The sequence below is a fragment of the Nothobranchius furzeri genome, chromosome 15, assembly GCF_043380555.1.
Source record: "Nothobranchius furzeri strain GRZ-AD chromosome 15, NfurGRZ-RIMD1, whole genome shotgun sequence".
NCBI lineage: Eukaryota > Metazoa > Chordata > Actinopteri > Cyprinodontiformes > Nothobranchiidae > Nothobranchius > Nothobranchius furzeri.
Window position 1 is genome coordinate 62,337,912 of NC_091755.1, and position 12,879 is coordinate 62,350,790.

At 40.7% G+C, this 12,879-nt stretch overlaps 1 protein-coding gene across 5 annotated transcripts in view; it reads right to left on the reverse strand.

Moving 5' to 3' along the window:
• Positions 1 to 12,879, reverse strand: part of cacna2d3a (calcium channel, voltage-dependent, alpha 2/delta subunit 3a) — a 341,398-nt gene that overhangs the window by 175,742 nt on the left and 152,777 nt on the right. For all 5 annotated transcript variants that reach the window (XM_070545074.1, XM_070545072.1, XM_070545073.1 and 2 more), the window contains one exon: positions 7,638 to 7,800. In XM_070545074.1, the coding sequence (XP_070401175.1) occupies positions 7,638 to 7,800 (163 nt within the window). The remainder of the gene's footprint in view (positions 1 to 7,637; positions 7,801 to 12,879) is intronic.

Sequence of the window (12,879 nt, forward strand, 5' to 3'; positions counted from 1 at the left end):
ATCAGTAGTTTTATTTCAGTATGTATTTTTCCAGTATCACAAAAAATGTAATTTTATATGGTTAAAACCATCTAGCTTATGTGCACTTTTTAAAACACTGCCCAGCAAACATTCGGACGTTTAATGACAGCTGAACGGTCACAACTGTAAAATACCTGAAATTAAGAAAAATTAACATGACATATACTGCATTTTCCTTGCCCGGCCTCGAACCTGGAACCTCCGGGGCGAGAGTCACCCGCTCTTCCAACTGAGCTATGCCAGCGACTATGTGACTAGCAGACTTTTTTATATAGATAGGCAGAGGGTAAAGTGCGGGGTACACTAACCAATCAGAGGACAGAGAAGATCTGCCACAGGCCACGCCTCCAGAGTGCCAAAACCCTTACAGCCGAGCGAGCAGGAGTCAGAAACCGAGCGCGCAGAGAGGCTGCCGAGTGCGCACAGAGGCTGCCGCGCGCGCACGTTTTCCTCTGCCGTGTGCTCGTTGACCACGCGCGCACGCAGGTTTGTCACTTGTGCACATCCTTGTGCGCTCACAGACACAGTTTGCTCCCTCTCAGTGCACAAATGACCTCTCGCCATGTATATTTCCGCTCGCGAGTCCCGTTCACACGCGCGCTGTGGACCCAATGCGCGTGCACGGGTTGTGGCACGCTTTAAACGCCATAGGTTAAACCACCAAATAGTTCCCGAGCGCGGCGTGTCTGCAACTCAGGGGATGGGTCAAAAATTTCACCACACACCTGTGTGTGTGACGACTAAATGGGACTTTACAAACTACTGCCAGCTGCGCCCTCTCTGTGTGACTTTGGTACTGCATGTTACTTCCGCGATTTAGATCCGGGGCTTATCATGAAAGATCCGGGGCTTCAGCCCAAGTAGCCGGGCCTAACGCCGCCCCTGCATTCATATGATCTGATCTTTGTGCTTCTGATGTTCATTTTCTGTTGTGGAAATCGACAAACACGATGTCCAGACAAACGGGAATTTGTACAACCCCAACATTCACAAACATTAACCATCATTAAACTACTTGAATCGGTGCTAACTCAGCAACTAATAATAACCGGAGTCGAGCACGTCTTCTTCAAAGTTTTCCTTGAGGTACGTAATGTGTCATATGACTCTAAAATCTCACATTTTTTAGGGAAGCCTGTCCACTTCCCTTGATTTAGTATTTTCAAACACCTGCTAGTTGTCTGAAAACCTAGAAGGATAACCAAAGTAACTTTTTGACCTTAGGTGATGTTTTTCTACCATTTTAAAGAACATTAAATATGCACTTTAAATGCCTGCAACTTTTTATACTGTCACATCATGTTTGTTATTGCAGCAATATCTAAAAGACATCACCACAACTCAAAATCTAACTTATTTAGAGCTACAGAGTTTTAGAACAGTATTTTTAATACACAATAGAGCTGACTAATTTTATAGAAAACAGATGTATTTCATTCGTATTTAACAAATGAATCAATGAATACTTTTGTCCATAAAACATTACAAAGAAAGCACACAATATACCACAAAAAGGCAATGCCAATAAATGTACATCCATGGCTATTATTAATTTATGCAGCTTTTAATTTTTTTATTTACTTCCTGTCATTATTATTTGTAAGTATGTGCTGTAACATACTAACTAAATCCATGTGTGTCCTCACAATTTGTATGTTGCGATGGTGAGCTAATAATTCCATTCAAACTGATGTGATACACAGAGGGGTTTAGCATATCCCATAATGAAAGCTTCTTTTCAAATTTGAGGCCAAGGATGTTGTGAATGTACTGGTTAGAGAGCAGCCAGCCAAGATCATTATAGCTGCTTACTTGGTTTAGCAGCGGGCCGAGGAGGAGGAGGAGGAAGGATGAAAATGATGAACAGACACAAAATCATACAGCGAGACGGATACACAATACACTTCAGAGAGAAGAAAAATAAAACAAAAAGGAAAACAGAGCCAAGAAGGCACACAAAGAGATGGTCATAAAATTGCAGACACTCAGACAAGTAGCTAATGGACAAGAGAAAGAAATGTAGATAACAGATTTCCCATCATGTCCTACGCTGGTAACATTGCTCTGCTGTCTTCAACCCTGCCAATAAGCCATGATTGAGTGATTCTTCTGGAAGCTATTGCTCACTGCAGCCCTTTGTTGATAGTAAACACCCATCTACCTCCATGGGGTAGAGCGCCAGCCTCCTTTCACACAACAATACAGTCACTTCTGCTGGAGAGTCTGTTACTGGATAAACTCATCAAGATAAGGCTGCAAGTACGAGTTTTCCTATAAGATGCAATTTACATACATCTGAATGGACTCACACCTTTAATATGATATTATTCTAAAACGTGTAGATTAAAAAGTAAAATGAAGGTGGTTTGAGTGATGTGAGAAATATGAAGTTTCATTATTCAGGTTATTCATATTATTCACATAATTGGATTACCTTCAGTGAAACTGGGAGGAAATGTAACGAAGGAGGCAATAAACTAAAGAATTGTGTGTGTGTGTGTGTGTGTGTGTGTGTGTGTGTGTGTGTGTGTGTGTGTGTGTGTGTGTGTGTGTGTGTGTAATTGTATGTCGACATGCATCCATCGTACATGCTCGTGTCATGTCGTGTTGTTTGGGGTGTATTTTGTTAGCAGTGTGAAGCTGGAAGATGGATCCTCCACTTGTGATTAATCTCCAGACCCACAGAGCTTTGTACTCTCACAGAGTTAAAGTCAAATTTATCACAGCTGATGACAAACCATTCCTGTCCAGAGGCTCCAGCCAGCTCCTCAGCGGCATAAGGAGGAGGCTCAGATGACAGTCACTATGTGTGAGGAAGATAGAAGCTCAACCAAGAAATAAGTGAAAAGAGATTCATGTCGGTGGAAAACAAAAGTGAGAATAAAACCCATGAAATTTTACTAAATACATTCAACCATGGATCTCTTTCTTCTCTTTTCACGGTTTTTACATCCTTGGTTTCCTTAATGCTGTTTTTCCAATTGTCTCGCACCATAAGATGTCATAAGTGCTCAGGCAACAAGCATTGAACAAAAAGTGATGTTATTTTCTCCAGAGCTGTCATGTTAAAACAACAGATTTTAAATGCAACATTCAGCAGCCTAGCATCATCTGTTTTCTTGTTTTGTCACATTCTGTTGGTGTGTTTTGTGTCTCCACAGAAGAAATGAACAATGCATTTGATGACACACTGCATTTATGTTTATTCTTAATTGCCAATAGAATGTGCTGTACTTTTCACACCCACTTCCTAACCCACAGGACCTCGCATCCTTCTTGAAAACAGTCGTTCCTGGGACTGTGACTGCAACTGTCTGGAGACTAGATGGAGAAACAAACTCTTATAGGAAAACATGGAATTTATTACAAATTTTATGTATATCACATTGCAAAAATATTAATGAATGGCTGGGCCATGAGATGCAACAGTTCTGCTGTTTTTGGCAGAGGTGGAAAGAGTACTAAAATTTCCTACTTAAGTACGAGTACCAATACTTAGATAATTTTTTACTCAATTACAAGTAAAAGTACTTGCCTAAATTTTTACTTAAGTAAAAGTAAAAAGTATCGTAAACAAAATGTACTCAAAGTAAAAGTTTCTTAGTTACATTTTTGTCAGCGTAAGGATGGCTACATCTAAGTAGTGCTAAATCACAACGCCAGTTCACAATTCGCTTGCACACACATACACACACTCTCAGCTTGAAGGAGGGATTTCTATCCACTCAGTGAGAACAGGACGTGCACATTGATTGGACGAGGATTTTCTAGGATGGTAAGTTTCAATTGTGGTAAGTTTCAATTTCTAACCTGTCACATAATATTACAAGCCTAATGCAGTCAAACATTTCAGATGGACCGTATGACAGCTGCTAACGTTGGCCCTGCCCTACTTTACCTCTACATTACAGTTCCTTTATTCGTGTCCATCCTAGAGCTCCTCTCTGATCTTCATGCTTATTTAGAGCAGCTGATTTGTAAAGTTAGCAGAGTTCATCCTTGGTGGTGGGTTCACTCACTCATTTAACCCTTCACCACTGAAATCAGTTTGTTCATTCAAATCCTCCTAAATAATCCTCCAATCGTCCAGCTGGAAGCCTTAAGGGTCCCGTAACGTCCATCCTGTCAGAACAGGCCTTGGGAGCCCAGGTGTTACTAGAACTAATGGTGTCTCCTCACCAGCGTGAGCCTCCAATCTGTGAAGGTTGGTCTCCAAACATGAACTTCAAATTCATGCATTTATCTCCTCTTGTAAAACTTTAACATGTTTTAAAAGGCTAGTATCATGATAAGTTACACTTCCCAGACCAAAGATAAGATAAAACATTATCATAAACACTGCAGAGACGTCATTATTTATGAAATATTTTATTTTCCTGAGCCATTACTTCAGCCAAGATATAGGACTGCATGGATTTGATGAAACCATGCTGTCTCATGCAGTCCTATATGTGTAACACACACACACACACACACACACACACACACACACACACACTGCAGCATGTTAGAATCTTTTGAATGACTAATTTAACTACATTGAACTGCTTTTGTAATAATTTAATCTCTTATTCTGGAGTAAAATAAAGAAACAAGCTAAATCATCACATATCTGTAGCATCAAGGAGCAACTTCTGAGTTCAAACACAGGGATGGAGCACAATGTTTACACCTGAACAGTATCAGGATGTTTTAACTCACCGAGGCCTGCAGGTCTTCTGTTTTATGAGCAGAGCGCTGAGAATCCGCTTGTTATGAGCGCTAAACGTTATTTTGCTGCTTCCATGCGGAGCGGTAGAGAAACACACTTCAAACACGGAACAGAGTCTGGCTACCGAACCGAGCAGATTTCTGATGACGTCACACCGGTGTGCGAAGGTGCGGGATCCAACACACAGGAGAGGAGGGAGAGAGGAGGTAAACAGCGAGTTGAGGAACTGAACCGATATCTTTGAGTGTACACCCCCACGGTTTAGGCGCGGCGCTCATGCAGGTGTCTCTTTCCGTTCCGACGCTGCTACACGTAATATTTGTAATTTATTAAGCCTATAATTTATTTTTACTCAGTAACGGATATGATTTAAAATGTAGCGAATTACAATTCTTTTTTAAAAACTTACTCAAGTAAAAGTAAAAGTACAGCTTTTAAAAACGACTTAAAAAGTATAAATTTACAAAAAAGCTACTCAATTACAGTAACGTGAGTAAATGTAATTTGTTACTTTCCACCTCTGGTTTTTGGGTCAGTGTCCCAATTATGTGTCCAATGGATTGCAGTTAACTCGTTTTTATTCAGTTTTATCATCAACCCATCTCAAAGCCTTTTTGACACTAAATGTGGAACAAATATGGATTGAATTCTGTATGGCTTTTGAGCAGGTCAAAAATGATTGAGTCCAATCACAGCATTCAGTTTCTGCATGGAGAATTTTTTCCAGATGCTTCATGTGGATGGCCATGAAGTTTAAGAAATCCCTTGAGCCAGACAGGAAGTGACCGCATCCGCACCACATTCTGTGCGAAACAGGTTTGACGTGTCTCACATTTCTTGCACTTTATGGCTTACAGAAACGAAACAGAGAAGAAATCCACAACTGTTTATTTTTTTCTTTTTTGGAGAAAAATGAGTGACACGTTGATACAAGAGCACAGCCTTGCAACTCGCATGAGAAACTGTAGAATCTAAGAAAGCATGAACTTATCTAAAGGCAACACTGGATAGATGACCATATAAAAGACACAGGATGATCATATACTGAGTCAAACTATCAACTAAAGAACAAAAAGTGAAGCAAGGTGTAAGTGAGAAAAATTACCTTACCAAATTAAAACAGAAAGTGCAGCTAAAAGAAATTGGACAAACATTACATTCACAGAAAAATGTAACAGAGAACCAGGATTGCTCTATTTGACTAGAGAAAAAAATCACCAACAAAAAAAGGATAAGACTTTACAATAATGGCTCCAAAATGTGCGTATCTACTGAGTAAGTGATGATGAATGAATCACAATCTAATGAATAATTAATGATTACCTAAGCTTTGCATTCACAGTTATTTTTTATTATCCAATCTTTACAAATAATTGATTTCTTATAAATAAAATGCATAAAGTAATTAACCATTTTTAAAATTATAACATCATAAACAACATAGCTATCTAATGTCTAAAAACTACTCAGGATAGGTGAGAACTGCAGAAGTTTTCATTGAATAAACTATACAGTTTCCTTCTCACACACACACACACACACACACACACACACACGTTTGTTTTTCTATCCATATTAAGACTATGGATTTATGCCTAGCCCAAACCCTTACCCCAGCCATAACCAGTGTATTCCTAAATCATACTGTACAAAAAAACTCAATTCACATCTTACCTCTAAACCTCACCCCTAAGCCTAAAACAGTGGGTCCTAATAAGGCCCATCGATCTTCAAAATATTAGTGAATATGTCAGTTTGGTCCTAGGTAGAAAAGTTAAACAAGCACACACACACACACACACACACACACACACACACACACACACACACACACACACACACACACACACACACACACAGTCATTGCCCTCAACAGCTCCCTAACGGCCAAGCCCATACAGCTGTATCATGTGTTATTGTGGTAGGTACAAGTCTAATAATTTTGTCTGTAAATCAAATCACAATTACTGCTCTTCTATTCCTCCTTTATTGGTCTGCCAGCCTGCCAGATCCACTTTCCTTGCTGTTGCATTCATTTAGCTTGTCTCACTTTCACCCTGTCACTCTCACTTGCTTTTTCTCGTTTTTCTACAGGGTGCAATTAATCTCCTGCTTAGACCTTCCATCAGTCTGACTTAACCTACTTTCTCGCTCATTTACTTTCTCCCTATTTTCTCTCCCTCTATTTCTCTTGCTATGTACTTTCTTCACGTCTTGTAGCCGGGTTAAGCCAACATGACATTTGCTCCGTCCACTGAGTGTTGCACAAGGCCTTGAATTCTCTGGTTGGACTTATAATCAAGAGAAGTCTAATTATTTAACTGTTAATGTGGTCAGTGTGTGGTAGGGATAATCCAAAGAGATCCAAACAATGAAGTTTTACGTGTCTCCAAAAATAGATACGATTTAAAGTTTAAATATGTTTGAACTGTTTCAAGAATTTTTTTACAAAGCATGAGCTTTATAAGTGCACAATTATAGTGTTCTTAAACTAAATAAAGTACAACAGACTGTGACAGAAAAGCGGATAATAGAGTAGATTTGTTACAGCTTGGCTCATTCACCTCATCCTGGTCACTACTCTGGTCACAATTAGCTGTGGAATGACATCTCATTCCTCAACTTGGGGTTGTTAAAGGTCAGTCAGATTTGTCACTCTACATAGAGCATCCCCAAGCTGTCCAAGAGCTGTCAATAAGGTATCAAGCAAATGTATGTGACTGACACACACCTGGCAGCATGTGAAGCTCAAAACAAGAGTGAATACATACAGGATAATTTTGCATTTGTTTGTGTGCATCAACACAGCAAATTCTCATTTTCTTTTAAACATGACTATGTAATGTAAATCATATAAAGGTGTTTTGAGTTTGGTGCATGCTGCCTGTAGGAGTGGTCAACGTACCTTTGTTGTACATGTTGGTGGGGACCTGGACCACACTAAGACTCAGGTTGACTGACAGGTTGTTGAAATGATCATTGGGTTGCAGGACGAACTCTCCTCCCAGCTCTACATTGTTCCCCTCCTCATTTACCTCATTGATCAGAACAGCATTGAAGTATTCGTACTGGAAAAGAAATCCAAGAGAAATGGATTTTTAGAATCTCTGCATTCAGCTGAAACGTCAACTTCTAGTTAAATATTTAGGTCTCTTGAAGCTGTCAAGATCAAGAGTCTAAGTTTCAGTATATTCAGGTTGCTGAGTCATGCAGTCAGGGCATGGAAGAACGTGGTCACCTAAGTGCTGATGCAGAGTGCTCTGCGTACTGAGGTAACCTGAATCCTTGGATCGTGTCGGGATGTGCGTGAAGCTGCAGAGTTGACACATTTCCCCTCTGTATGCTACTTTTACCAGCAGAATGCTGCAGGAGATGCTCTGGATCCAAATTATTTTTAGTAATGAACATAATTAAAAGAGTATTATTAAATAATACAACTAGACCTAAAGCAAGCACATGTAACCCAACACTTAAAAGTACAACACAAGCTTATTGACCTGAAAACAGGTAAAGTTAATCCACCTGTGATCTTCAAACTTTTGCAAACATTTTACAAAACATGCAAGACTGACATTATAATCACACTGAAATACTGCAGAAGCACAGATCCATCAGAATTTGAAAATATTATTTTGGTAGTTTTATTCTGTGAGAAAAGAAATGTTTCCTTGATGCAACTTCAAATCTAACTCCTGGGCAAATGAAAAGTGGATTGAAATATACATATGCATACATATATATATATATATATATATATATATATATATATATATATATATATATATATATATATATATATAGTCTAGTTGTATTATTTAATAATACTCTTTTAATTATGTTCATTACTAAAAATAATTTGGATCCAGAGCAACTCCTACAGCATTCTGCTGATAAAAGTAGCATACAGAGGGGAAATGTGTCAATAATCAGTACATTACATCACAGAGCAAACATGATAACTGAAGAAAGAGACCGTAAACAAGAGGACAAACACATACAACATGCTTTAAAGACCTGCGGATACCCGACATGGGCGATAAAGAAAGAAAAACAACGAACAACAACAGAAAGAAAAGAACAACCAAAGCAAAGAACCAGAAACCCAGAAAGACAAGAACCAAAACCAGCAATAACCCTATGTTACGGCTGGAGCCTTTTTGTGTTGTGACTTCATTTTTCTGTGCATTTTTATGCTGCATCTGAGGAGCCTGCCTGCAGAGTATGGCCTGTTTGCTCACCCTTGCTCCTCCTTGCACCAGTTGAGCTGGGTTTTCATCAGCCGCAAATTGCTTAAAGGACCTGCTGGAGCTCCTCACCAATGGGGACAATAGTGCAGAGCTGCCTGTCCTCTGGTCTGTTGTCTCCCACTTAGAACTTCGATATTGAAGAAGAAATTAGCTTTAGGGGTAATCTGTTACCTTAGATTTTGTGCTCTCTTTAGAGTTATGTTACATGTTAGTGTTTGAACCTGTTTTGGTTAAAGGGGTTTTAGATCCATGGTGGTTAATAATAATAATAATAGTCATCTTTTCTGGAGTACGAGAAAAGTAAATAAAACTTTTGTTAATTTTCCTTTGTGTCACGCGTCCTCCATGTTACCCCAGGCCCCCTAGACACCTGGTTGTAACACCCTACCATACATCAAAGGCATAACAGAAAAATTAATAGCAACAATGATAAAGCACAACATAAACACACCAACAAATCCATACACAACAGTTAGAAACAGACTAGTACACCCAAAAGACAAGATACCAGCAGGACATATGTGGAGTCATTTACAAAATCCCATGCAAACTCTGCTATAAAACATACATAGGAGAAACCCGACGCCAACTCAAGACATAAACAATAGAACATAGAAAGGAGTGCGAGAGAGAAACAAGTCAAAGACACCCAAGACCAGCAAAACAAGAAGCAGAAAGCACAATAAAGAAGTCAGCTATAACAGATCACTGCTTAAGAGAAAACAATATAATGGACTGGGACAACACAAGGATCATAAATACAGAACAACAAAAATAGAAAAGATGGATAAACGAAGCGGTCTGCACAGTGGCGGATTGGTTAGAGTTGTTGCCTTGCAGCAAGAAGGTCCTGGATTCACTTCCCAACCAGGGACCTTTCTGCATGGAGTTTGCATGTTCTCCCTGTGCATGCGTGGGTTCTCTCCGGGTACTCCGGCTTCCTCCCACAGTCCAAAAACATGACTGTTAGGTCAATTGGTCTGTCTAAATTGTCCTTAGGTGTGTGTGTGTGTGTGTGTGTGTGTGTGTGTGTGTGTGTGTGTGTGTGTGTGTGTGTGTGTGTGTGTGATTGTTTGTCCTGTGCTTCTCTGTGTTGCCCTGTGATGGGCTGGCTCTCTGTCCCGGGTGTACCCTGCCTGATTGCCCATTGACCACTGGAGATAGGCACCAGCCCCCCCGCGACCCTACGTGGACAAAGCAGGTTCAGACAATGGATGGATGATTGAATGGATGGATAAAGGAAGGTATAGAGATAAGGATACATGGATGCGGGACCATGAACAGAAACGATGGGGTCTACACATTGGATCGTGCATGGGACTGCATCATCGGAGAGAGGAGAGCGGGCAGCAGAGGGCGACAACGTCCTCTGCTGCCCGCGGATAAACGGAGTAGGGAGTGACACCACCATCAGTGGTAGCTCTGAGGAAGTTTGCAGCTGCGAACGAAACTGTCAGCAAGCAAGGTAAAAGGAACCTTTTCTGTTTTTTAAAAAAGAACCAAAAATGGAATTGGCTCTCTGTCAGCTTTGCATTCACAGTGCAGCAGCTGAAGTGGTTCTCTGGATGAAATCCCACTGAATACACTTGACTTACACCTTCAGCTGACATCTGACAATTACTCTCATCATTTAAAAAGTTCTCCAGCTCCTGAATTTCCTGAGAAAACTGAAGAGGGCAGGCATGAACAGAATAATCCTATAGGTGCACCGTGGAAATCACGCTGATCCCGTGCATCACTGTCTGGTACGGGAGCTGCACAATGGCTGAGAAATGGGTACTGCAGAGGGTGGCTAATTCTGCACAATAGACCATTGGAAGCAGCCTGCATCTCAGATATATGCTGACAGATGCATGGACAACCCTCACTGCAGCACGAGTGACCCCTCCCACCCTGCACATAATCTCTTCACCCCTCATCCATCAGGCAGGAGGCTTCACAGCCTGAGGGCAAAGACCACCGGACTGAAAACAGCTTTTACCCTGACACAGTCCAGTATCCTTATTTCAGACTAATTTACTGTTTTATTTTATAGTTTCAAAATAAAAAATTGTTCCCCATAAAATGCAGCTCTGAACCTTTTTTTGGGGTGAATTTTCTTCTGAGGTAGGTTTACCATTTCAAAGCACACAGCTCAGGGGGAAAATAACAACCTTCTGTTTGCTCTGAATATGTTTTAAAGCCTTTCAGGTGGATTAGGAGTTAATGTGCTACCAAAATAGTTTCATTTATCCATAGCATTAACCCTTTATTTGAGATGGTGTGATGTAAGCCATTAGAATTTCCAGCACAAACAGATCTGTTCAAATCTCATCACCCACTCAAGCTGAAACACAAACAGTGATGAGATCACTAGGCAACATCAAGAGTGTTCTCACTTGGGCAGAAGGGAAGGATAAGCAACACAAACATCAGCAAACAAGCTCTTCAGATCTGTGAAAACCCAAACAGGGATTTGGTCAAAGAAGCTAGAAAATTGGAAACCCTTTAAGACCAGAACAGAACAGAACATTTTGTCATCCCACATGCTACAGTAGTAATGCATAAAGATTTATTCCAAACACCTGTTTCATGTAAACTATCAACACCAGAAAACAGAAGTTGGCTCAACTCAAGGATGAAACAAACAGATGCTGAGTGGTCTAAAGTGTGCTAACCGAGGAGTGTTTGGACTTTTATTTGCCATAAAACCCTTTTTGCAATCACAGAATATTTTAGTCTCAGCTCATCTACACTAATCCTAACCCACCAAACCAATGCATTCATGTGTTCCAATAAATAAGAAACTTTTGTGTGGAGCAACTTGACTTTCCTGACCTCAAGCTGACAGAAGACATTTGGGATGAATTAGAGCTAACCATTAGGTGGACTCGTTAAATTATAGCATCTGTTTACTATGTATGCACCTTCTTGGTCGGATAATTGATTGTTTTTACGTCTTCTATCACCTATGCGGATTTCAATGAGCTGTACTGCTCTTTCTTTCTTGTTAAACCAAAAATATCCCAAACCTTTTCTGTTGAAATAAAATGTTCATCATTCTTTTTCTTACCGTTTGAGTTTCTCGGTCGGCAACAAGATGGCGCCTGTGCTTGGCTTAGCCACGGTCACCGGCCTTTTTTTCAAACTTTTCTCCACTAACCTCCTCTTTTCCACCTTGCTCCTGTCTGCGATCCTCTTCAGTAGTGTCCCTGCTACCATCTCCTATGATCGCCAGACTCTTCTCTCCTTCCGTTCGTTCACGATCGCCCAAGATGCACCGAGGATTTACCATCCTGTTAGTTTACCTGAGCGGCGCACTGGCCCAGAACCAAACAACAATCCAGAGCTGCGCACCTCTAGCGACATTTATCCGGTCCCGGGAAAATGTCGGAGGAAAAGAGGTAAACGAGCAGGAATCCAGGTGAGAATAAGACTTCTCTTAAAGCATGGTTTATCTGGTAAACATCGGCGCGATCTTCTAGCTTCTTGTCCTTTGTTTGGTGACCTGAGCGCCACTTCCGCATTCCCGCCAGGCCACGTTGGGACGCGGTTCATCCGTCCAAGTTTTTTAAGGTTGGTTTATCCTCATTCCTCAGTGGTTTCTCCTCCTGTTCCCTCCATAAGTGGTTTTTATAAACACCGTGGATCTAACCCTGCTAATTTACGTCCACTAACTCCAGCTGTTTCTGTAGTTTCTGATTCCTCCACCTCACTCAGCATGGCTCTATTAAATACCCGCTCTGTTAACAGTAAGACCTTCCTGCTCAATGATCTAATTCTCTCTAAAAACCTGGATTTTCTGTTTCTGACTGAAGTTTGGCAGCAAACATCTGATTATTCTGCTCTGATAGAACTTTGCCCGAGTGGTTATTCTTTTCTTAGCCAGCCCCGGGGTTCTGGTCGTGGTAGAGGTCTAGC